The sequence below is a fragment of the Ciconia boyciana genome, chromosome 6, assembly GCF_034638445.1.
Source record: "Ciconia boyciana chromosome 6, ASM3463844v1, whole genome shotgun sequence".
Lineage (NCBI taxonomy): Eukaryota > Metazoa > Chordata > Aves > Ciconiiformes > Ciconiidae > Ciconia > Ciconia boyciana.
Genome location: NC_132939.1, coordinates 34,815,754 through 34,842,674, shown reverse-complemented (window position 1 = coordinate 34,842,674; position 26,921 = coordinate 34,815,754). Strand labels below are relative to the sequence as shown.

The window sequence follows — 26,921 nt, the reverse complement described above, 5'->3', positions numbered from 1 at the left end:
CTCCAAACGGGGAGAGTAAAAAGATGAATGTGATTTTAATAAAGACAATAGATAATGCAAATGGGGAAGTGGAAGGAATGAGTAAAGAGAGGAGAAATAAAGACAGAACCTTTGGCTTTGCCACTTCTTCAAGTAATCCTTGGATACATTTGCATGATGGGGCTTGCAGGCAGACACAAGTTTATTCTACCTGCAGTTTGGAAGAGGCCGTATATGAGCTTTCTCTTAATTGGAAGTTACATAGCAGTGCTAAGCCTGCAGAACATGCACCTGAGGATTAATCTAAATTGGTAGTACTTTTTTAAAATGTTCTGGACAGTTTTATGACCATCAACAATATTTTAAGTTTTTTTAATCAGTGTATTGCTCAGATCTAATTTTATGATAAACAATAAGCTTCTAGCCAACGGTCACCAAAACAGTTCGTTCCTCCCCAGTATAATACTCCAGAAACATAAATGTGCCCTAAACTTTTTCAAAGAATTAGGTTTCTTTGCTAGAATAAGGAAAGCTGTCTAAGTAATTCATCTGACTGATTTCTGCAGATGGATACTTTACTGTGTAATACATGAGTGTACTTCATGTAACACAGCTAATTTTGAGCTCCAAGCAGACATTCTGCTGTTGTGCTAGCCCACAGTAGAGTGTGAAGGATAAGTGATATAATCATATTGAGACTAAATAATTTTTCTGCTTATGTCAAATTTTTATCACCATTTGAAAACTAGTTTAAAATGTCATTTAAAAAAATGAATGCAAATCAAATTAAACACTTCTCTAGTATCAGGAGTTTGCCAGTATTGTAAGTCATTGATTTTAGATGACAGATTTATTAAGCTTTCTTAGTCCAGCCTTGGAACTGGTATACACAGTCCTATTGAGATGTTGTAGGGAATGTAGAAAAGATAATTATAGATAATCTTTTGTGTTGCTGTGTCAGGTGTATTATTGCATCTTTTAGTAGATAAGCTTACAAATAGGTGGTTCTTGCTTTTTTCAGGCTATTAAAAGTGGAGCACAGAAACCAAAATTACTGTAATAAGAATCAACCATGTAATCTAAAGTAAATGCACATACTCTATTAACATGTGTCAAAGCATTATATTTATATCTCAAAATCAAAATAAGCAGTGATATAAATGAATAACTGTGAATTCTTGTTTTCCATTTCAGGTCAAGAGATGGAGAACAGAATTTCAGTTTCCATTTCCAAAAATATTATGATGGATATTTGAATTATTCTGTCATATGTTGGTTATAAATAGTGGTTTAAAATCTTTGTATAAAAACCTAATTCCCTGATTTTACAATTCCCTGTATTTATTGTGTGTGTGTCTGTTTTTAAGGCATTTCAAGTCTTCAGGTGTTTTCTGAGATAACTATATCCTACGAATTACTTGTTAGATCTGACAGGATTCATGTTCTCTTTCAGGAGACGCTGATAGATTGGTGTGATGAAAAGGAACTTAATTTGATTTTAACAACTGGAGGAACAGGGTTTGCGCCACGAGATGTCACTCCAGAGGTGAGATAGTCCTGGAATAAGAAAAATCTGCCCTTTGGTGTAGAAATGTATGAGTCTGGGGGAGTGAGGTGATATTTTTTTGAAATTTCCTCTGTAACTTTACTTTGCAGTATCTCTGCACAGGTCAAGTGATACACAACTTGGAAGCAGAAAAAGCAATAGGGAATATAGCACAAGAGAATTACTCTGACCTTAGGTTCTGACCCAAAATGATTTTCAAACTAAAATGTGGCATAGTATAATGGATTTCCAGTCCCCTTACAAAACAAAATTCTAACAGCTTTTTGGCGTAATTTTCCTTAGCACTGCAGTACACCACTGCTAAGGAAAAACATGCGTGGCTTTTGTTGTGTCCTGCACAAGGAAAAGTGGTATAAGAGAGATCCCTTAATTCTCCCTTGCAGGCTGCTGCATTGACAACTACTGCATTATAGGTTAGAGTGTGAGGCAGATGGTAGAGGGGAAAAAACTCTGTGCAAAGCTGCTATTGCTTTGCTTGATACCACATTGTCAAAAAAAGCTAAACAGGCACAGAGATGGAGGTAACCTGCACCAGTAAATGTTGCACAGGAAATCTGGTTACATTCCACTTATAAGAAGCTAAGGTAAGGAGAAAAAAAAAAAAAAAAGGAAACTTAGCCTAATAACCTCATGGCCATGAGTTGTGATATGAAATGACTTTGTGATTGCTGTTGAAGTATTTTGGTATTTATGGTTCCAAATTAGATTAATATGAACTTTTAAAATCACATACTTTTTTTTGTTTATGTTCACTAAAGGGCAGAATTAAGACTGAGTGCCTGAAGTGTTTATTTCCATAATTTAACATATTTAGATTTCTCTTAAGTACTCATATAAGTTTTAAATTGCTTAGACTTTCAACTTAGAGTTGATTTGAGTTCATTATAACGTGCCTACAATGCTTTTTACTTACAAATGTATTCTGTCAACCATGGCTGCAGTTGAACTTTTTTCCTTTAGGAATCTAAAAATATTTTTTAATTTATTGTATAACATTTCTGTAACTAAACAAACATGTAAAGAAAATGCTCCTTACATTACTTCTGATGTCTTTTAGATTATATACTAGAAACCTTAAGTAACTAAAACCTAAGGGTCTATGTATCAGAAAATGGGAACACTATAATATGACCACAGTGTACTAGCTAGTGAAACTGAATTTGCAGATGATTCACTGTGCTAAAGCAACACAAAAGTGAAAAGTGTGTTGATTGAATTGGTCCCTTACTTGCAAACTAACTTAATGGTTTTGAAGGTTGTATTCCCAGCACTGTGTAAAAGGAGGCTTGAATTTCTGCTTTGGTTTTCCTGATTTATTAGCTTTATGCTGGGTCGAGCCTAGGCAGTAGTGCCAGAGGAAGCATTGCAGCCAGTGCCAAAAATTAGCCACAGATTCTCAAGCAGCATTTAGGACAAGAAATAAATGAAAGAGAACTCTACACATAAACACCTAGTATTTTCCTTACATTGCTTCATTGCTGTTACTCAATCTAATCATTTAAGACAGGTGGAGATGATTTGTTTGATTAGTTTTGATGTTACAGTGAGCCATTTTAAAAATTATCTGAGTTGTTGGAAGTGTCTTTAGACTATATAGTAAAAACACATTGATATAAAAATCATTACTAACTTGTACTGAAGAAAAAATGCATTGCTTTTAAACATAATAGGTATGCAAGACTTAGGTTGGTTATAACAGAATTAAGTGTTCTGACTGTCGAATTATTCCCATACTTAAAAAGAATTCATATAGGACAGTATATACTCACTTCACTCATTTAAGTTGGATTAACTCGCAAGACTAAACTTAAATCACTGTGGAGAGATTGAATCCCAGTTTTTATTACATTTTTTACAATTACATTATTACATTGAATCCCAGTTTTTATTACATTTATTTTATTTTATTTTAAGTGGCAATGATAAGGTTTGTTCTTATGATAGGGTTTATTAGATCATTCATTCAAGCAGATGTTTTTAAGGGAAGAAGACTAGTTTGCCAGCATGTGTCATAGCAAAAACATATGAAGAAGCATAAGCTTTGGCCCCATGTTTTATGTCTTTTGGGTCAATGAGAGAACCAGTTCAAAATGGAAAATTGATTATGTCAACATGAAATGTGCAATAGCAAGCCATCAGGAAAACTTGCATTGATGTAGGAAATGGTTTTAATCTCTTCTGTGTATGGTGTTAGTCCAGCATGCTCTCCTCTCATTACTGAACTGATAATGAAATGATGTGATCATGACATTGTGCTATTGAGATGTCATCTTTAAGACATGATTTTAAAACTGGGAATCATTGAACCTGATACTGGAATATATTTTAGCATTTTTCCTGTGAGTAGGGAGAGTAGTCCCTCGGGTTGTATTTCAGCTGGAATGATTCAGTCCTGCTTCTCCTTAATCCTCCTGTACTTTTGATTAGAAAACACATTTTTTCTGCTTCCTTTTCTGAGCATAGATACGTAATTGCTATTGTACTGTACAAGATAAAGCTAGTTCCTGAGAGTATTTACAGCCCAAAGAATTAATGTTAACTGAATTTTGTAATTATTGATTAAATTGAAATTAAGTGCCTAGCATAATGTATCTATTAAAAATAACTTCTTGAAACTTAAGAAATTTATGATTAAGTTTCAAGAAAAATTACTCTGTTTCCCCACTCACGCTGCCTTTTGAACACTATATTGGAATCATACCAGGTTATTGCAGTTGTTTCAATGATGTGTAATGACTTTTTTTTTCTTATAATGGAATAGATGATTTTACGGGTATTCACAATATCTGATTTTCCTTACCTATGTCTGGTCCCTAAATTTGTAGCCTTAGTCTAGTCAGTGGGTGGGGAGAAGCTTTTGAATTAGTTACTATGATTCACATTTTGAGGGGTGAGGGTCAGTTGAATTAAGCAGTGTGAATATCCTTCAACTCCTTGTCTCTGTGACTAGAAGTGATGAAATACATGTGGATATTTAAAACCCAAAATTCACCCAATGGATGGCTGAATTTGAAGGATACTGTCTTGTAGATGTTATTAGTGAATGCTGCAATTCTTCATCTGTTATGGCAGTTGATGGTAGATCGCATTTGGACTAAAGCCAAAGCGTAGGCTTAATTTTGTAGATACAACCACTTTTTTTTTACTATCTTATTTTGCTTGTAATTTATGGGGGTAGTGTTTAAATCCGTACTGGAAATTCTCATACGGTCTGCTTGTTGATTTAAAAAGTGTTTGTTGCTGGACAGAGATCAGGGCTTTACATATGGCCAAAGTTAAGTTATTTAGTGAACTTTTGTTTTGTATTTCCAGATGCAAACATTTTTTCCTTGGATCTACAATACTTGAGTGGTAGACAGTTACAGTTCTTACAGAATGTTAATGATAATATACATTATCTTTTGTGAAAATTTTTAAATAATATGGCAGCATTTTTATCTATTACTAGGTATCCTTTGATATGGAAATGTATCTTCTCTGTTGCTGTTGGTCAATACAAGGGAGAAAGGAAAAATCTCATGTATACAGGTGCTCTGTGCAGTTTTCTATCTTCTGTCTTCTCTATTTTTACATTTATTCTTTTGCAAAATTGTACATCCAAAAAATTCACTTGTCTGCCCCTAACAGAGTCTTCTAGCTGTTTTCTTATCCTTCATCTCTAGTGTGGCTCGCAAGTCTTGTTTGCCCCCTACAAGACTAATTTTATGTACTTAGATAATAGCAACAGAAGTCAACTTATTGTGCCTCAACTGATGCTAGACATCCTTGAGCTGTGTCAGTATGTGTATTCACAAATAGTTCAGCCACACTGCAGATAATTGTCAGCCCTGAAATTTTAAGATAAGACTTTAGAAGAAGCATAGAAGAGCTCTCTTCCGTAATGTAAAACCAGACAGATGTTTCCTTACAGTCCTCCTTCTCCAATGCTCTGGAAAAGTTATGAATGCTCCTTTTGGTTCTTGCTGATTATATTCTTCAATATTTATAGACTGTCTTTTAAATGTATTTAGAGACAAAGTTGTTTTCATTTAATCTGACAATATATGCATATTTGTTTATTCTTTCATCAAAGTTCTCTAGTCCATGAAAAGAAATCGTTGTTCTCTGGAACTCCCTCCTATTTTTCAGGATCTTTCTGAAAAAAGCATGCTCAGAATGAACAAGATACTCCAAACCTAGCCACACAAAAGCCATGTCTGGAGAGAAGAAATTCTCTATTCTGCTGTGATATAAAATCTTTGTGTGTTCAATTCAAACTTGCACCAACTTTTTTATAATCATTACCAATTGCAAATTTTCTATCACCTGGCTTTTCCCAGTTCCCTAAGGTATCTTTCACTATTGCTGTTTCCCAAGTTTCCCCTTAGTGTGAAGTTTTCTTCAAATTCCATTTTATTTCTACAGACTATTTTAATGTCTGTATCCTTCCATTTCTCTGTCCCACGTAGTGTTGACAACCCTTCTAATCTCTATTATTTGTAATTTTCATGTGTTCTGTCTGTTTGTTTGCTTTCCCTTCAACTTTGTTAATGAAATAAGGTGCTCGTGACACAACAGGGTATGTCATGTTATAGCCATACTCTCACAGCAACACGTGTTCCCCCCGGATTAACCCAAATCCACTGAGACATTTCAAATAACAACTTTCATTTAATAGGGAATAATTTAAATTAGACATAATATGTAGGATTTTTCGTCCTCCCTGGTTCAAATAGTGCCTTTCCAGAGCAGCAGGTTTTCTAGTATTGTTCATTGTGGATATGAAAGTACTTCTTCAGCAGTAGTCAACTCTCCTTAGTGCCATACCAAAAACATCTTAGTGTTGTCACTGGGCTAAATGAAACTCATTTTCTTTTTACAAACTGTCACTTCAGGATGGCTCCATAGCGAGGAGGAATGAAGTCTTCATCTCACATGGGACATTAGTCATTTTGTGATAGGAATACAATGAAATCGTACAACCTCTAATTACCCAGGCTGTTGTTTCAGTTTTTCAGCCTTCGATATTCAAGGTACCCTTCAATTTAATAACCTTTTCCAGCGTTTATTTTTGTAGTCTGTTTTAAGACTGCAGTTTTCCGTATCTCTTAATGGAGGTCTCGCTCCCTGTCAAGTTTGATTTCTGTGTAGAGCTGTTGTATAATGAAGTATGCCATGTATGTATGGTGTCTGATCCTGTAACTTGCCATCAGACCTTTTGAGAACTATTGTTCTCCATATTTCTTAGAAAATTATGTTTCCAACCCAGCTTGCTCCTAAAGGGTCTGAATTATGAAACCTTGCCAGGTGCATCTAGACAACAAATATGCTTAAATGGAAGAGACTGCTCTGTGACAGACTCCTTCCAAATTCTGTGCTACTCTGTTAGAAGTTTATCAACAACTCTATAAGGTACCATTCATTCACTTTTTCTTAGTCCTCCAGACAGTTCCTAGCTTATATGATTAGGCCTTTATCCAGTCTGCTTTAATTTTTCAATAAAATTTATTATTTGACATGCTGTATTTGGTGCTATAAAAATCCAAATATATTTGTGTACCTTATTCATTTAATTAAAATTTCTATAATTAGATTTTAAATCTTGTATTTGGAACGCATGTTGTTACAGCAGAATTGATATATTTAGTTGCAGAACACTTTTCACTAAACAACCATTACCAGTTTCTTTGAGAAGCTGGTATACAGTATACAGATTATTTGCACTACACAGTACACTGTCAGGTTACAGAAGTGCCTGTGTCTTGGGAAATTCCAAACTGATTTAGCTGACTTATGAAGTGCTAAAAAGTGCGCTTTCTCTTCTCTTGTTCAAGTTTCTCAGGAAAACTTGGTAACGTGCCAGCATCACTGAAGAGCTTGGTTGTGCTATCATCAACTGCAGTCACTGCGTGCAAACACCTGTGAGCTGCCAGGACAGCTATAGTGAGAAATGTGAGAGTGAAGGGAGCCAGATCCCATTTCAGCTCCATTTACTCGAATACCAGAGGTTACACAAAAAAAGAAAAGAAGCCCCTCACCCCCCCCCAGCCCCCCCCCCGCCCCCCAAAAAAAAAAAAAAAAAAAAAATCGAAGGAGGAAATACATGCAGAGAGAGCATTCCTGAAGAATACTAATTTTCATAAATAAAGAGGGCTTGGTAAATTCTTGATATTCTGCTACATAAACAGCAGTTTTGAACGCATTTCCTTGTTTGTGTGTATCCAGCTGAGATACTGGATTGAAAGAACGTATGTCTCTCACCTTGTTTCTGTCTAGATTTCCCAACATACACAAGTATGAAGATGGTGGGAAAAAAAAGGAATAGGAATACAGAGGATACTTTTGCCTCTGTATATGGGATTGATGTGTCTAAAAGGGAAAGCTGCATATTTTTCTGACGCTCCCTTTTTAAAAAGTTTCAAATGTCACAGTGGATATAGAAAAAGGTCAAAAAAATATACGATGGCTAGGCGAGATCCTTTCTGTGAGAGTTACACAACTCAGTCTGTTTAGTTTATCATAAAGAATACTGGGAAATAACTTGTTTTTTACCTGTACTTTCTTTGGGAAATAATAATGTAAGGTATACACTGTATTACTGTTATTAAAATACTGTATTTTCTTTAGGAAATAATAATGTAAGGTAGCAATGGCTTGCTTAGTCTACTAAAGAGAGTTGTAACAATAGCTGGTGATAGGAAGCTCAAGCCAGAGAAGTCTAATAAGAGAATCATCATAATGGAAGGTTTTTGTGTGTTTGGGTTGGTTTGTTTAACAATGAGAGATGAATCACACAAACAAATTCCCTAAAGAAGAGCTGTATTCTCTGTTTTAATCCTGCCAAATCAAAAGTGATTGATTGTGGGAGAGATGTCTTATAAAACTCAAGTTATCTTGTACTCCTTGCAGAAGTCATGGATGATCTTTAATGAGTTATCCTGTGCGGAAGACCAAAACTAGATTCTAGCCTTATGTTCTGTATATGTTAAATGAGAAGATAGTTTGAATCAAATGGATCCTGAAATTAATAAATAAGCAATTTTGTTTCCTGCGCCCAAAAGTATTACATTAATTGCTTCTCTGTCTCTCTTTTGAAAATGCACAACTCTGATAATATTGGCTGAGGATGCTGGAGCAAATATCTTTTAAATTATTGAACTAATGTATTAACCTTCTGTGTAAAGTCATCTGACCATCATATCCTAAAGATAATAGTAATAGAATTCTTGTTAAGCAGTTGGGTATTTTGCCCATTTGAGGATCAACTGTTACTTGCTTTATTTTAGCTTTCCTTAATACTCTGAAATAGCAAATAGAACTTCTGTTTTCTGTCTTTCAAACATGTATGAAATATTTGCAAGCTCTGTTGAAAAGAAGAAAACAGTAGTAAAAGAGCAGTAAGGGATTTGAAAGTTTCATAGAATGAGAAGCAAAGCCACAGTAACGAGCCAGGAAATCTTGCTTTTTTATCTTAAATTTTGCAGTTAAGTTTTTTGTTCCAAGGTAATTTCAGAATGGAGGTTGGAAGAAGATTCAGCATATCCTGTGGATGGACAAATGGTTCATATCCCAGTGATCCCAAATACTTTCAAAAATACACCCAGAAGAACAATACGATTATAATTTACATTTTATCAGGTAAAGAGAAGGGTTCTCCTCTTGGCATTACTGATGTCTTTTAGCTGTGTTTTCGCTGTAGGGGCCACAGCTCATGTGGACATCTCTCTGTTAGTTTAAATTAACTGGCTTGGCTCCTATTAGCAGTGTAGCCGCAACAGGGGGTAGATCTTGCAGTCCTTTCTGTAACTGGGGGAGAAAAATATGCCTGCCATCGGACTTCTGCGTAACAAAATTTTCAATTTGGAATTTTTGGAATTTTTTTCCTTTTAGGCATTTCCAAAAATAGTTTCCATTAAAACACCTCTTCACGGCAGATAACAGGGAACTGAACAAAATTAAACATCAGGTTAAGGCAAAATAATCTTGAAAACATTGTCAGGCCTGTAACTACGCAATTCTTGCCCTTAATGTGTCTTTTTTTTCTGGTCATGGTCTATTACAAATAGTTTAATAAAAGCTTAATACGGAGAAAATTAACCAAAAAAATGTATAGACACATTAGGAACACTTCTCTGTCAAAGGAGCTTAAAGAAATGATAACTAGAGGGAAAATACTAGTTTGGATTTAAGATGTATCAAAAATTGAGTGAGTTAGTCCTTTTGACATAAATGCACCAGAATAGCAAAATGACTCACTATTAAAATAGTTGATCATTAAAACTAATACTTATTAAAGGCTAGAGATTTTCTCATGTGATCCTTGCCTGCTGTGTAGGAGCTCTTCCAGCCACTAAGTGGAAAGAAACTAGAAGAGTCTTGGAAAGCAGCTGGCTTCAGCAGTTATTCTTAGGATGATAAATGATCCTTTGCCCACTTCTGCTAATTGCTACCACGTGGAACAGTGAAGCTTTAGCAAAATGTTAACTCAGTAAAAGTACCAGAATTGAAAACCAAAATGACTATTGTCACACTTAGGCATGAAGGTCTTATCAATTATGGACAAGAAAATAATTACTTTTTAACCTTAATTTAGAACATTTATGGATATTTTAGCTTCTTGTCAATTCATGCATATATTCTTTTTTCCAATTATTTTTGTAATGAGAATACCCAAATTCATAGTGAGGTGCATAATCTGTTGATTATTTATTATCGACATTTAAAATTTCACTAGATTTAAAAAGTCCATCTTTTCTTCTACAAATAAACATTTTCTTATGGTTCGCTGAGATCAGTTTGTCATAGTTCATGTTCATTGAGCCTTGAAAGATCTCCCTTTGGAGAGAAGGTGCTAGCGATTTTCTTCTTGATGTGGTGCAGCAAACTAGTTGGTGCTGGCCACAAAATCACAGGATTTGATAAAACTGCCATTGCATGCTCCAAGTACCTCGTACTCTATAGTATTACTATCTACTCTGGTTTAGTCAGCATATGCTATTCCTGGCTGGTTTATGCCGTTACTAATCATATGATGGAAGTCACTTGGTCTCCTCTGCCTAAATTTCCCATCATTCTGTTCTAAGCCCAAATAATAGTGTTTGGTACAGGAAAGTTTGGATATGGAAGAAATTCCTGTTCTGTGACCCCAGTTTCTAAATTTGAAGTTATATTAGCCTCTATTATTCCTGTGCATTGCTCAGCTAGAAGGAGAATGCATGGCTGATACCCAGAGGATCAGTATAAATAACGTTCTGTCAGCTTAGCCAATTACTACTGTATTCCCTAAAAGCTTTGTTGCATATGAGTACATGGCAAGTTCATATGGATTCTGTCTCTGTGACCTTTCCAAATCCTAATTCAGCAGTGCATAGCAGAACTAATGATTCCTTTGTTGTGTCTAAGGTTCTCTATACTTTGCAGGAGAGGGAAGAGTTGGCTTCTTGTTGCATATTATTGCCTTATCAAAGTGAGATGTAGGTTTTCAGTGTTACCAGTAAGAAGTTAATGTACAGGCAGATAAGTACACACACAATGTGGACTTACAAGAGGACAGAAATAGTGAAGTTTGATTTCTGGTTGGTTGACTTTTAGTCGCTAAGAAGATACTTACTGTATAAATACTTAATAAAAAGACTCATGACTGAAATGACAGATGAGTTAAATTACTGAATTTTATTACTGGTAGGATTTTCTCAGTTCTTACATTCCAGAGTTCATTTTGTGTTTCTGAAATAGAGCAGCAGCTAAGATTTCTGAGACATGGTTTAATTTGTTTAAAACAACAACCATGATAAATAACAGAGTGCTTAAGTTAAAGAGAAGCAGAGATTCAAGGTAAAAAAAGGTGTTGATAAGTTTCATACTTTTGCAACTCTTGCCATAGAACAGGATTACCCCACAAGACTCATAAGACTAATTCTTTTCATTAGAGTGTGGGTGTATCTAAGCCAGATTCAAACACCAGCCTACACTAGTGATGAGTAAACGTTAATGACTTCTTCAGTTTATCTCACAAATGGCCAGCAATGGCTAATGGGTACTTCTGTTCATCTTCGCAAGTTATTTTGCAGGGGATATGGGAATGAGCTCACAAGACCACCCCCTTTCCCCTCTTATACACCTTGTGCTAGAGGTAAGTGTGGTTTCGGGGAATAAGGGTGGGATGTCATGAGATGAAATTGATGTGGGCTTCTTAAATTTTTCGCAAACCTCATTAAAGGCATGTATCTGGGGATGGGCAAAGATTCAGTTGAATTCTTATTTTTTGCCCAAAGAGGTTACCCAGTCCTAAATTGACATGCTTTCCTTGAACTGGGAGTCAGAAATCCCTTTTCTCTTCTGTTTTTCTGCTGCAGAAATTCCCAACATTCCCATTATGTGGGCTCCAGAGAGGGGTAAGCAACATCTTCAATCCCACCCAATCATTTCCAAACTAATTCTTTGCTAGTATTTTTTTGCTTTTTTAATCATCATCAGAAACAGTTTTTAGACACATTTTTCCCATTTGTTTGATTTTCTTGTGGATTCTCATATTTTCGTTTTATAGGAAGGTCCCATGGCCTGCCCAAGTGCTAGGGTCAGACTCATCTGCTGTTTCCATTTGTGTGCTATTCTCCTGTGGATTTTCATGGTTCACACTGATCTAATGATATTACCAGAGGGTGAGCATCTAGATTCTTGGGACTGTTTCACTCATGGTATCCTAAGTTATTGAAAAAGCTCTGCCACCCTGCTGCCCTGTCAATCAGTTGGCAGGCTTATGTTTTGTCCTTGCTGACAGTCACATCTGATTATTCATGGGCTTTGGTCTTTTGCTGCCTTGCCTGTCTGGGGACTGCCTGGCGTTCACTACTCTCTTTTATTCTCTCTACCTGCTGGCTGTGTGGCATCGTCCTCCCAAAATCTTGGCCCTTTGCCTGACTGTCTGGCATTACCTCTTGACCAGCTAATTGCTTGACACTGACTACCTACTGCCCTGTCCATCTGTTGAATGGCATGTATTGCCTCCTTATTGTCCTTTCGATCTGATTGCACATGGGCATTGGCCTTCCACTGCCCTGTCTCCTGCTCCGAGTGCCTGGCATCACCTTTCTGCTGAGTGCATCTGCTGACTTTGCGGAATTGCTCTTCTGCTGCTTGGCACACCTGCTGACTGTTTGGTACTGCTTTATCGACTTGCTGAATGTCTGGCATTTTCCTCCTGCCTTTTCACCTGCTTCTTGATTATAGTGTCCCCTTGCTGCTCTTGAGTCTGCTTACTCACTGATACTTGCTCTTTTGCTGTCCTGTCCACTTGCTTTTATGCCTGGCATTTCTATCATATTGTCCTGCCCACCTGCCTAGATTTTATTTCTAATATGCACCAGTCTGAAAAAAAATAAGAAGAACTATAAGGAATGGGGAAAAAACATGTCTGGCTCCTTCATGATCTAATTCAGTTCAACATACCAGCCAAAAACTGATCTCAGTACCAGCATCCAGCTTTTTCATAGAACTGCTCGAAACCCTTTCCCTCCTTACAAAAAAAAAAAAAGCTGAATCCTATTTAGTCTTTGCTTCCATCACTTCATTTGATAGGTGTATTACTGTTCAGTAACACTGTATTCAATATTAAATTCGGTAGTAATTAAGTACTAAAACACATCACTAATATTACCTAAGGTAATTCTCAGAATCCAAGGAAGGTAGGCAATAACAGGAGAAATAAACAATCTGTTGCTGAGGCTCAGAAGGATTAAGGTTTGAATGTAGAGCTATGTTCAGTAAACACAGTGGATCAAAGGAGCTAAATAAGAAATTTTACAGAGCTCTCAATTTAAAACACAAGGTTGCAGCTAATCTAAAAAAGCCATTGGATCAGTACAGTATTACCAAACTGCATTGTGTTTAGTTGCTGCTTCCTAGTCTTTCTGTACTGGGAGAATGGTCAATTGTCAGTTTACAGAAATCTTTTGTCACTCTCTCACAGATTAAGAGCAAGGACTTGACTGCATGTGTAAGGTCCATAGTAAGGGAATAAATCAATGTCATAGCTTAGAGTAAGAAGCAGGATTTCCTGCCTCTTTTCTTTAATTCAACTCACTTGACTTCTCTTTTCCTAGCTCTGCTACAGTTTCTAGCATATTATGAATGTTTGTGGTTTTAATTACACTTTTGAATCCAGTACCAACTAGGAAACAGAGAGAATATTCTGTCATAATGAACCTTGTCATAATTTCATAATAAAGTCTTCCTACGCTTAAAATAATTGTAATATTCTTTTAACTTTAGCTTTTAATCTCTCCAGATTTAATATTAGTACTTTTGCTATCTTCAGAGATACCCTAAATATGCAAAATTATGTCTAACTATGGAGGCAGGGCAGCATCCCTTGAGTCAGTAGCCTCTTTCACCTGCATGAGATCAGCTGTGGAATCAGAGACAGTGTGGGAGAGCACCTTGCTCCCATGCTCCCAACACCAGCTTGCCCCTGTGGAGGATGGCTCCCGGTACAGCAAACAATATTCCGAGTAAGTGCCAGTGGGAACCTTCTCCTAGTTTTCACATTAGTCTCTAGAAATCTCGTATACTTGTATCCTGCTCCGAGGAACCGGAGGGCACAAACGTCCGCCTTTACTCCCTTACGGTATCCTAGGCTCTCCTGTCCTCTCTCTTCTCAGCCTTTCCAACCCTCCCTTGCTTCTCCAGGCATATTTTTGCACAACTTTGTGAACTCTTAAAGACAGTAGGCTGGCAGTCTCTCACTTCCCACCAGCTTCACACTGTTGAAGGGTCTGGTGACAAGAACAGATCTCAGTGGCAGTTCTCTTTCTTCAAGCTTTAACTCCCAGTGTTACTTTGCTGCCTCCCTAGACTATTGTTTGAGAAGTGACATCGGATGCTGGAAGGGAGGAGGAATATTCACTCTAGCACTGCGGGGTTGCAGGACGCTGCTAGAACTCACTTCTTATCCCAAGAACCATAAGTCATTTTTCTGTGTATCATTGTAGTTATTTTTAATACAGCTTTTGTAAAAATTAATACTACCTTAGAAAAACAGCTAGTTTTCAAATAATATGCAGGTTATATAAACTTTAAACAAAATGCAGAAAAGCATCAGAAACTGAAGGAAAATAAACACAATGCTTTTTCTTGAATGTATGGAGTTTTCTTGGTTGAAAATTACACCTACCAGAGAATTGATACAGTGCTGCCTTGGGGAGCTTCACTGTAAAATATCCAGGCAGATCAGTTTTCCATCTGTGGTAATCAAGTTATGGTACAAATATTTTAATCAGTTTTAAGAAAAATCTATTTTAAGTTGAAAGAATACATTGTACTTTTTGTCTTATAAATGAATCAAAATTTGGTTAAAGAAACAATGAAAACTTTGCAGACAAAGCCCTGGGAATAACATCATATCTGTCAAATCCCTGGAACAATGAAATACAATATTATTTTGTCTTGGGGAGGGTGGGGGTGGGGGTGTGTGTTTTTCTTAAGATATTCTTTAGTCTATCCTGTGTACTTTTCAACAAAAAATTAGCTTCCGGAATAGTCATGAACAGTTACAAGTCTTTCCACCTTATAGAGTTTCCCTTTCCAGGATAACTAAATTTCCTGTTATCAGCCTAGTTGTACCTCAGTTTTATTTCCTCTTGTTAGACTCCCTTCCTTCCTTATTATCTCTGATAAAAAAACTTGTTACATTACTGATAGTCATTTCCTGAACTACTATGTCTAAATCCTACAAATTATTTGTCAGGAGAGTGTTTTTCATATATCCTCTTCTCACTTCAATGCAGTATTTAAATCACATTAAAATTTGTACAGTTTGCTTTCTTTATTCTTCTCTGTTTTCTAAAGGTATCCTTTCTGATGATAGTCAGCAGTGTAGCATCTAAGCAGCTAATTTCTTCAGTTGTTTCTGAAAAGAAAACAAATTCCTAACTGATACGGGTCTTTTGCTCTCAGAAAGAAAGACAGGCATTCCACTGCCCTGATCCCCTTAATCACTGCTTTCAGTTTCAGTTGAAGTTTTCCATTCTTTTAAGAATAATGTGTCTGACAGTGACTCGTATCAACTTGGAATTCAGATTTTATTATGTTTGTATGTTGCTTCTGGATCCAGTTTGAAAAAAATATTTGTTTAATTTTACACAAGAATGACTCATATGGTAAGTGTTATGCTAAAGAAGATACATGCCTGTTGGTTTGTGCATTGTCATCAGTGATGAAGGCTTTTGCTGTCACAACTCATGTAACAATTTGCTGAAGGTATATCGATACCGAGTAAGTTCCAGTGTCTCTCTCCTGTTACCTCTTTACTTAGTGGGTAAAGAGCTTTTGTTGGAAAAATGGGGAGATAGATACACAAAGCAGATGTAAGAAGCAAGACAATACTGTTTTTACATGATTACTTCTGAGCATCACAATTTGTAACCCATGATTTTTTCTTTTATTCTGTTGAATATATTTGGGAAGATTTAAACACTCCATCCTCTAGGTTCCCTTTTCTTAAAATGTCCTTTAGAGTACAGGCTAGGAAAAGGTGTTTACATGGTTATAATGGAGTTTTAACTGATTCCTTCTTAAGATAATATCCATGGCTTAAAGTTAGTGAATTTCCTTAGTAAATTAAACTGATATATTCACTGAGTTTATACATGGAAGAGGACCCAGTCATCCATCCTTCAATGACTGTTGCAGAATTATTCACCCCAGTACATTTTTCTGTTTTTCTGCCCAGCCAGGTTTTAGATTTTGGATTTGCTAGAGCTTCTTTCACTTCACTTGGGAGTTTGATGAAGTCAGATAGATGTCATGGTTCGGAAGTTTTATCTGAGACTGCACCTAAACTTTCGTTTGATTAGTCCTTTACTGCTCTCGTAGTCCTACAACACTAAATAATCTTTTCCATCCTCGCTGTTTGCTTTCAGGAAATGTTTGGAGACCTTAATTAGGCTTTTTCTTTTAATCTTTTTGCACATAGATTGTAGATAGACTTCATAAAATAAGCTTTATTTTGTCTAGTGTTGCAATCATGTACATCACTCAAGTGGCGGATTTTGCAAATTTCAAAGCTGAATGAAGCCTACACATTGCACCATTTTTTTGTTTGAGTTTTTGGGCTACAGCTCCCTTTTCAAGAGTGAAAAATGATTGGGTTATTGCCACTTCTTTCTACAAGCTGACCAGGTCTTTCTTTCAAACCAAATAGTGCTTATGTATCCAGTGGTATACGGGATTAATCCATGAACAGCAAGGCCTAAAACTACAGTCTCTCTCAAACCCTTCTACAATTCATGTAAGTTTTACTGATTTCTGCTGTTCAGCATTGGTGGTTCCTGGGATGAGAAGAACAGAGAAAGGCACAAAGTTCTTTTAGATGTGTTTGTCTCCTAGGGATTTTTGTTTCCTGCAGCATCTTAATGAGAAGCTGCTGTTAACTCATCATTGCTTTTTGCAGGCAAGAGGCAGCCTATAACAGTAGAGTTTTCTCTTGACTTTTTTAAGCATAGCAAAGATGGATTTACTAACCTAGCTGGAACTTGTGGGTTTCTCAATTAATAGCTTGTCACATTGTTAAGGCAGCTTAATATTTTCCCCAGAAATATTTTGTCTTTGTTTATTTTCCTTGTTAGCTTTTTTAAAATGAGGATTTTCTTATTTAACTCATTTAATCGGACACACAGTATTGGGCAGCTAACCTTAGGTGCATATGATTTCTATGTTATTCTGAATTACTGTCTTTCATTATCCATATACTTTATATAGAAATACTGCTGTCTGATTTTTTACTGAAGTTAACCTGCTTAGAGATATGATGTTCGTAGTTGCTGTTCTCTGAATCACTACCATTGCTGTGGTAGTGAGCTGCTTAGCATTTATTGCAAGAGTCTAGTCCTGTGTACATTTTAAGTACACAGAGGAAGAACTAACTTGTTCCCTGTGCCTATCTAAGAATCTCTTCTGCCTTACCAGTTGTTAAAAGCTACCACTTTTCTCAGTGATCCACTTACACACTGCTAGTATAAAAATCAATCTGCTGAAAAAGTTTGGACACAGAGTGAATTTTATTAAAAAGCAAAAAGATTTTTCTGCACAACATGGTCTGCTGCTTCAAGCACACCAGAAGTGTATGTGAGCGGAGGTGCTTATATACCTATGTTGTTATATTAATATTAATGAAAAGGTGCCTACATAATAAGAACTTCAGGGTTTTGAAGTTGAGTTGCGCAGTTAGGAAGTAAACTGACAGAATTTGTCTATACAATGCAAAGTTGCATTAATGTGAAAGCGTTACTCTGTCACAGCTAAGGAGTGTCAATAAATGATTGAACTGGTTTTAGCTAGTGCATGAAAGATACTGTAACATCTTCTAAAACTGGAAGAAGCTGGTGTTCTGGATACAGGAATGTGTATAGGAAAGATCTTGGGGACAGTGAAATAAAGGGAAAATACTTTATCCTGGATTTTGTTATATTGTTAACTATTATAATTAAGTATTGTAAACCATTAATTAAATAGTAAAATCAAATTCCAGAGGAAAAGTTAAACTTGATATATTTAATATTCCTCACTCAGTGTAGTTTAGGAATTCTGCTGTCTTCTATTTCAGTGCTCTGTGCTGCAACAGACTCAACAAAGTACTTTCCATATTCTCTTTGAGAAACCTTTTCATGCAATTGTTTCCATGAGAATCTTGGAGAAGAAAAAGTGATTTGTGCCAGGAGTTAAATAATCCTGTATAGGAAATTGTTTGACAGAATGCACAGTAGGTCACTTTGGCTTTCAAAATCTGTTCAATTGTTCAGTTCCAATGAGTGCATCATTCACATGTACCTAAATCGACAACTGTTCACACTCCGAACACATGAAATGCATCACTGGATCTCACTGAAGAATCCTTTCTATGAGTTTTTAGGTTATGGCAGAAGTACTTTAAAGCTGTTGTTATTAGACATGCTTTATCATTTACTTGGGAAGTAAAGATACTGTGTAAGGGAATCTTAAGAGAAAGTAAAGTACAATTTGTAATTCTTGCATTGCCGTGGTATGTTCTTGAAAAATTATCACTGAGTAGTCCATCCTTTGTAGTGTATTTTAGGAAGGATTTTCTTTTTAATCTTCAACATTGATGATTTGAGATTTGAAATTCTTTGGAGGTGCTCCTTTACCTGTGGCAGAAACTGACTGGAGTTTCAGAAGTGCAAACATTTAATATTTTATTTCATATTTCATATTTTATATTGCAGAAGGTAGCAAATGATAGGAAACAACAGACAACATTCTCAAAATATAAGAGTTCCACAGCTCACTCTCAGTAGCAAATGCGTTGGAGCTAAAGCATTGCAAAATTATTTATTTAGAGAAGTGAAATTGCAAGTAAAAACTTATTGTTCTTTCACTTCCCAAGAGATTGGGCAAGTTCTTAAGAGAAAGCAATGTATATTTCTACCTGGTGGCCTCATTGTTTGTATGTACTGATGAGGATCTCTAAAGAATAGGGTCTATTCTCTTCCTGTGATACTAATATCACAAATAAGCAGAAGTGAGAGGTTTGTTTCTCTTATGTAGTTCTAGGCTTCATTGCTTAATATACTTCCCCCCCATATATAAAGAATACAGTTTTGACACCAGTTTTGTATGAAGTGACATTAACTGTACCCTGACTCTCCTGTGGTATAGATATATAGTCTAAAAGATAGTACACATAACCAGAAGCACTATACAGGGTATTTTTTTTATGAGACAGTGCGCCCTAGTTATTACACCTTCAGTTAAAGCTCATTACATTGTCAGTTGCATTAATTGTAGAATTCTTATTGATACTCTTACTGAGATATTGTAGATATTGATACTCATTTGTCTCATTTCTGCTGTGTGATTCTGTGATTTGCAGAGAACAAAATTTTTCACTTCTCAGGTTTTGTTTCACTTCTTCAATTTTTAAAGAATTTTGCAAAAGTCGTGATGCATTACATAGTTTTTTACATTTTATATTAAATATAAAGCAGTTTGAAGTAACTGAGGGAAAACTTAAAAGAACAATAATGATTAATAGATAAAATTTTAACAGTGTTTTTGTAATAGCAGAATGGTGTCACTAACTTTACCAGCAAGTCTTCAGCTGTACTTCTTCTCTTGAACAGCAAGGGATTCATTCTTACTTGAAGTGGGAAGCACAGCAGATCACACATGAAAAAGAGGGCTGAAAAAGGAAGTAGGCACCTGACCCTTCTTTGGAAGCAAGTGCAGTAGCTTGTTTCCAGCTGTTGTTTTAACAAGCTAATCCTCCTAACCTCTCCCCTTTTGCAAATACTCTGCCTTTTGACACTGGTTTAACACACACCATTGTACAGCTGTAACATACTGCATCTGGTGGGCTGTGTACATCTTCATAGAGCCTAAATGCATTCCTCATAGCACAGAAAAGCATTTAGTAAGCATTTTCTTTGTTTCATTAACTGTTCCTAAAAATGATTGTTCTATTGGTTTTATGACAATGTATGGGGGTGGGCAGTATCATAAAATTAAGATCAGTTTGTATGGCATAAATATTTTGCACACATTTACTATCTTAAAACTTTGTTTAGCAACCAGGATTTAAAAATTATTATTATTATTATTATTATTATTACTGCTACTACTTAATATGTATTAGAAGTGATATTTAGAAGATGCATATGGTTTGGTTGCCCAGATGCACCAATTTCATTAACATTTCTGTTACACAAGTGGGGCAGGCAAATCACTGATCTATGAAGTTCACGTAAATCAAATGCAACCATGTTTAGCTCAAAACTTAGACAGAAACCTACTGAGGTGCAGGAACAAGTTACAAATTCCACAATGTTGCTTTCTCTAGTATATTCATTTAAATTTTCAGCTTCTTTATTGTGTATAAAAATGTGAAGCATCTTCCCCAATAACTATCACTGGAGTCCAGCTATTAAAAGTTAAATATATTTGTGGCTTGGTCATGCATAAGTCATTGAGTATTGTCAGAGGTACCTGTACCAGCCAGTTGCTTCTTATGGTCATATACATAGTGGAACTGTATTGATAGAATCGTTTGCTGATAGCATTTTATAAACAAGAAGGACATTGAATTAGCTCCTGACCTATGAGTCTCATGCCATAGGCATTAGGTTACCATAAATGGTACGATGGATCCCAGTGAAGAGAGTAAGGGCATTTGGAGGGGGCAAGTTGCAGGCAAAGGGAATCATGGATATGAGGAGAAACAGAGAAAACAGAGCCTATATTTAATCTAATCTCACAGCAGTTATTGCCGTGACATTTTTGTTCCTCACGCAGATAAATTCTGTAGGGTCATTCTGTGATGTTTGGGATCTTGGTGGCAGCAGAATCACTGCAAATATGCTGAGAGTGCAAGCAAACTTCAAATGAGCATTCTTGTGCTGCAGAATTATTGTCCGTAGAAATGCGTTATTGGTGCGTGCAGATACACCAGTTTGCAGAGTTCATTTTTAGTTGGCTACATTAATCAGGGTTTCATCCACCTTTGTCTGTTGTAGATTTGAGTTGGGAGAAGAAGAGGAAAAAGAACTTGTAATCACGTCAGTTATGGGAGGAATATGTACCAAGCTCACCACTGATAAGAGGGAAAGGCGATAGAGTAAGCCACCCTAATATGTTTAGACATGTTGTGTTTTACTTTATGTAAAACAATTCTATAAAAGCCTGGGAGAGCTCTCAGTATGTGTCTATGTGTGTCTGACACACATAGACATTTAACAGCAGCATTTAATATCAAAAAGTCCCAACAGGAACATCAAAACGGAGGCTCACCAGACTCAGGCTGCGTTTCTTACTGTACAGTAAAATTGACAGAAGCCTGGATCACCACTTCATGAGGAGGAACAAACACACACATCACGGGCAGCACTGGCCTGATGTCTACCTAGCCGTCACCAGTCCATCCTGTGAGCCCAAACATAGTGATTGGTGCTTACTGCAGCCTTACTCTCCACTACTCTGGGACTATAAAACAGTTGATGGGTTTTTATGGGCCCACATCATTAGCACTCATGGATAACTTATTGTTAAGGAAATGACGACCGTCAGGCTATTACTTTTAAGGTGCATGTGGCCCGGTTCATTGGTGTGGGTGTGAATCTGTCAAAAGCTCTAGAATGACAGCAAACACCTACTTTGGGGATCCACCCTGTCCAGAAGCAGCTATTCATTGCCTTCTGGATACAGGCCATTCTTGATTTACATGGATCTGTGACAATTAATTTGACATCAAGAAGTCAATGATAATCGTAATTGTGTACATGTGAAAGGACAGCCACTGCATGGTGTACCTCTGTCTGCAGCACCCCAATGATGCATTAGGGCCACTATATTGTTAGAACGTTATTCACTTTGATGACAAGTTGAGAGATTTTTACAAACCTGCTTGACTTTGGTTGCTTTGCAGCAATAGCATATGGGATCAGTTTTATCCATTTGTCAAATTAACTGAGCAATTAGCCAAAGAAATTTGATTTTGGACAACATCAGAGAGCACAGTTCCTGTCAAGCATTCCATCTGTAAAAAAGACATAGAATATCATCACACAGGTTATTGGGGGCAGGGAATAAGAAAACTTCAAGGAAAGACAGCATGATGGTGAGAATGAGTGACTCAAAACTGATCCTTACCCAAAAACTTTTCAGTGTATTGAAAGAAACCAACTGCTGCAACCTGTATTTCTTATTGTACTAAGAGAAAAAATAGATAAATGATTTTTAGGTGAGAAGCTCTTAATCAGTCTAGCTCCATGTAAGCTCTATTTTCTCCCCTGCAAAATAAGAGTAGGGAAGTAGAGAATAAGCCGAAATAGCTGACTTGTGAATAGAAATTACAGGCACACGTGTTATCTCCAGCAGAGGTATACTGAATAACCTTGAAGAAGGTATCTCATATCCGAGCTGAGAGATGCAATTTTTGTTCCTAAAGTATACACTTCTTACACAACTGGTTGACAGACGTGACTGACATTTTTGTTGCATATTTGACGGATCTGCCTCTGTAATTCTTTGTCCAGTCTTCCGAGGTTTGACTGTGGTCTGTGAGCTCTGTTGCAGAGGGAATATAGGTATTTCTTTGGTTAGGTATTTTCTTCCTTTCAATGGAAAGCTCAAATAGGTAATAAAATGTTATCTATGCTAATTCTGTAGCCTGTTAAATATAAATTATCTGCAAAATTGTCCATTAATTTGCATAAATAGCTTTATGATATGCTATGCAGAGTCATAGTTTTGAACTTTTTCAACAGAAATAATATTTTCAACAGAGGCAGTCTTGGTTATCTTAATTTAATTGAATTTATTATGACTTCTCAGTCTCATATTTGCATTTTAGTTGAAGAGATAAAACCATATTACCGTCCCCAAACTGCTGAAGAGTATATGAAATGTCTCAGATCATTACATACTATTAAGAGGTCAAACTTTGCTATGATACCTGCTTTGCTCTAATACCTGAAAGACAACGATAAGGAGTTTCTGAACATTTCAAGAAGAGTAGTCTTAGGTCTTTTATTAAATCATTCTGCAGTGGGCATATCCTCCAGAAGCTGCCTGGGAGGGCTTCCACAGGTTAGGAGCGGAACTAACTTAATTTATATGGAGGCAAAGAAAGGCAGTGAAGCAGCAGAGAACTCTGTGAAACCCATTGGCAGCAAGCCATCTGTTAAGCAACCACAACTACGTCAAAGATATCTAAAAATATATCAGTTGGTTTGGGAACATAATGCCCTTACTCCAATAAAAAGGCACTTCTAAAACAATAAGAGATGAGTTTTAAATAAATTGCGTTTATTCATATAGCAATGAAATATAAGAAGAACTGCTCTCATAGACATTGTTAGTAAGTCCTGAATAGTTCCGTGAAATAATTATTTAATTGTTAGTCTCTACTTCTCCTCTCTGGAGTAGAAACTACTGTTTTATTTCAATGCCATTGTCTCTCTCTCTGGTTTCCCCACAGCGTGACACTCCTATCATGTCCTGTCTTCCTTTTTGCTTCTGCTGAGTTTCTCCCTCATGTATTGTCTATCCAAGCCACCTTGTTCATCTAGCTCACTTCATTCACTTGCCCTTGCTCTACTCTCATCCTTGCCCTTCTGACAGTCCTGCTGCTTGGACTTCCTCTCTGCAATTCTTCCTTTCTACTTAGGCTTCCTTCTTCCCACATTCCCTTCTCCTGTCTAAACTACAGACCTCTCCTTCCTTTTGCAACCTCCAAACTGGCCTTTCTGCATTTCTGTCTCTCTCCTGAACTCTTGCCTTTACATTCAAATGCTTCCACTGCTGTGGAACCCCTCTCTTCCACCTCCGTCTTGTATGCATGTCTTCTTTGCACTACAACCTTATGTAGGAGAACCGGGGGACACTTCCTTGCTGTCATTTTAGTATTTTACGCAAATTTACTCCAGTATTGTCCACCTACTTTTTATATAGTCATCAGCCTCAGGTCTGAGAAATCAGTGTATAGCTTCAGTTCTGATGAAGGCATCAGTGTGACAGCTCTGAATGAAATCTCCTCATCATTTTTTCTTGCTTCTGCCCACATAGTAGTGTCGTCATCGATGTTCTAAGAGAGCCAGGGGCAACAGCACTGATTTGTGATTTATTTTGTGCCAACACTATGGCCCCCTGCAGCAGGCAAAAGCTGGCTGATGGTGAGACTACCAAGAAAAAATTGCCCATGAAACACAGTTTAACAATCTTAATTCAGCCTTGCTAGAATACTGGTAAAACGTGAAGGTGCTGAGTCACTAATTCTTTAATCGTTTGCACGCAGGTAGATGTTGGTACCAGACAGTTAACTCCTGAGCTGGACACAGATGAAAATCTAGTTTTGCCACCTCTCTCTCACCCTTCCTTCAAACCTGAAAGAAGTATTAGAAAACCTGGCACTTTGGTACATTGTTAAGTGAAACAAAGCATTGTTACAGGTAGACAGAAAGTATCTGCAAATCACTGCAGCACCACTAACTTCATTCATATCTGTATAGCTAATTAACAGCGTGCTTCCCAGTGAGATGGTAATTTCAGTTCCTGTACACTGCACATTTTAAGTTGTGTTATTTGAGGACATCCCAAGAGTAGACTTTACAGTGGCTGATTTCAAGAGCAGATGTCACTGTAAAAGTTGTTTACTTAGCAGCAGCCTCTTTTGGTTACATCCATCCAGTCAGGCTGCAAATATGAAAACAGGAAGCATTCCCCTGTTTGTAGAAGTCTGCCTGCAGTAATAAATATAAGCATATATATTTGAAACAGGTATTTTTAGAAACTTCTGCTGAGGTCTGTACTGCTGTTTGGACTTTCTGCCCTTTCAGATTTTGTTGCTTAGTCTATACATTTTTAATAATCACACTGCCTGCTAGCAGTGACATTTTGTGAAGGTCATTTTTCTTGTGAGGTTGGAGAATGGACTTGAATTTCATTGAAGGACTCCCTGAGCTGCAGGATCGTTGTTTATGGAACTCTTTTGCATCTTGTACTACCTTTGAAGCCTGTTTAGAATTTTAACTAATGATATCTTCGAAGTGTCACTGTGCTCAAGGGCAAAAAAGAAATCTCAAAATGCACTTTATATTTAAAACCAGTTTTGAATAGCTTTGAAGCATGGTATAGCTGAAATAAAAGGCATAGATACAGACTTACTATGTATGCACACACAGAGAACTCCATGTTTCACCAACTTTTTCATTGTCAGGAAAGTGTCCCTTCACCATTGCAATGCCTTTTTCTTCTATGCTATAAAAATCATCAGGTCTATGGATAGTCTTAAGAGTTTTTAATGTGATTGATAATTTAATACCTCAGCAGGTGTCTTTAGGCAATCTCCCTCAGTGGAGAGGTTTTGGTTTTGTCTACATCATTCCTAGACAGCTGCTTCTTATTTCCCCTGTGTAGAAATACAGACACTGGGTTGTATTTATATGCCTTTTCTGTTTCTGAGTAGGGGATGGCAGATACTAAACCCAACATGCTATGCTTGAAATAAAAGAGACTGTGGTATCAGCTACTGAATTAAAATTGCTTGGTTTTGTATAAACCAAAGTTCCTGCTTCCCACAACTGAGCACATAGCAAGTTTGCTCATTAATAAAACATCTGAAGGTTTACTTGGTAGCTGCATCTGACGTCTTCTGATACTGACATATTCCTTTAAAACATGTTAAATGTTAGTGGCAATGTTTGAGAATATGGCCGCTTGAATATCTGTACTGTTCAGGGATTTTTTTTTTCCAGTTTTATTTATTGCTTCCTGTAAGTGTTTTAGCTGTATAGCTAGTATAGAACTCCTGGATCCTTCTCATAGGGATGCCGTTGGGTTAATTCTGTCATTTTCCTTCTCTATGACTTTGGTTTTCTATTTGTAAACTGGGAGCTTACAAAAGTACAAGGATGTGATTTATAATGTAATCCTTCCCACAAAATAATTTGTCTGGTTTTCTTCTATTTTATTCTTTTGCTATATCAAACTGCCAAGAAAATTTAGCTTATTCAGAGTGCCTTATATTTAAGATGTACTTTTCTATTTCTATTTTGATAGCTGTACCATCAAAGCGTTGTAGTTTGGCTTGATGTTTTACAATGGATTTCTCAGTTTTATGAGCATTGCTAACATTTTAGTTGTGCCAAATAACTTAGAATCTTGTTTCAGAACATGAAACAGGATGATCCACTGAACAGCAACTACTGAGGGAAATGAAGAGAGGGTAGGACTGTAACCTTCCTTTGAGGTGTTATGTCCTAACTAAAGGTAGAGGTTGGGAGACTGGACGGATTGTGCATTTAGGAAAACTTGTGTTAGGAAGTAAGGACAGAATGTTGTGCACATCACAGAAAAATAATTTTCCATCTGATTCCCTGTGTAGAAAAAGGACTAAAAAGACAAGAATTTTCAGACTCTGCTTCCAGGCTTCTCAATGCCCACTGCATATGGACTGCTTGTGAATAAAAGCCACTGGCCTGTTTGGAATTGCTGTCTTGCTGACATGATCAAAAGGGAAGGCCTCAGCCTGTGGCCATTATCATTACCATTTTACTATTTGCCTGCCTGCCTGCTACATGGGCTTCCCTTTGCAAATTTTTTGTTCTGTCTTCTGCGCAGACCAATTCACCCTTCTCATGCCTGGGAAAATCTCAACGGGAAAATGCACATGAGATTGATGAGGAAGAGAAGGCAATTACATTTGGTCTTTTCTTTGCTTATTCCCAAACATTCCTTCCTGTTAGAGGGAGTTGTTGTTATTTATGTGGTGTTGGTTAACATTTCCTATATATATAGGGTCCTGACTTTTAACATTTTCTATAGGAGTCTTTACCATACAGCTAACAGTGCTTCTTCCCAACCCCTTGTCTTTCCCTATTTTACACAACCA

The 26,921-nt window shown here is 36.8% G+C and overlaps 1 protein-coding gene across 4 annotated transcripts in view; it reads left to right on the top strand.

Annotated features, from left to right (window-relative positions):
- GPHN (gephyrin) overlaps positions 1–26,921 on the top strand; it is a 303,926-nt gene that overhangs the window by 155,598 nt on the left and 121,407 nt on the right. For all 4 annotated transcript variants that reach the window (XM_072864401.1, XM_072864398.1, XM_072864400.1 and 1 more), the window contains exon 4: positions 1,433–1,525. In XM_072864401.1, coding sequence (XP_072720502.1) covers positions 1,433–1,525 — 93 coding nt within the window. The remainder of the gene's footprint in view (positions 1–1,432; positions 1,526–26,921) is intronic.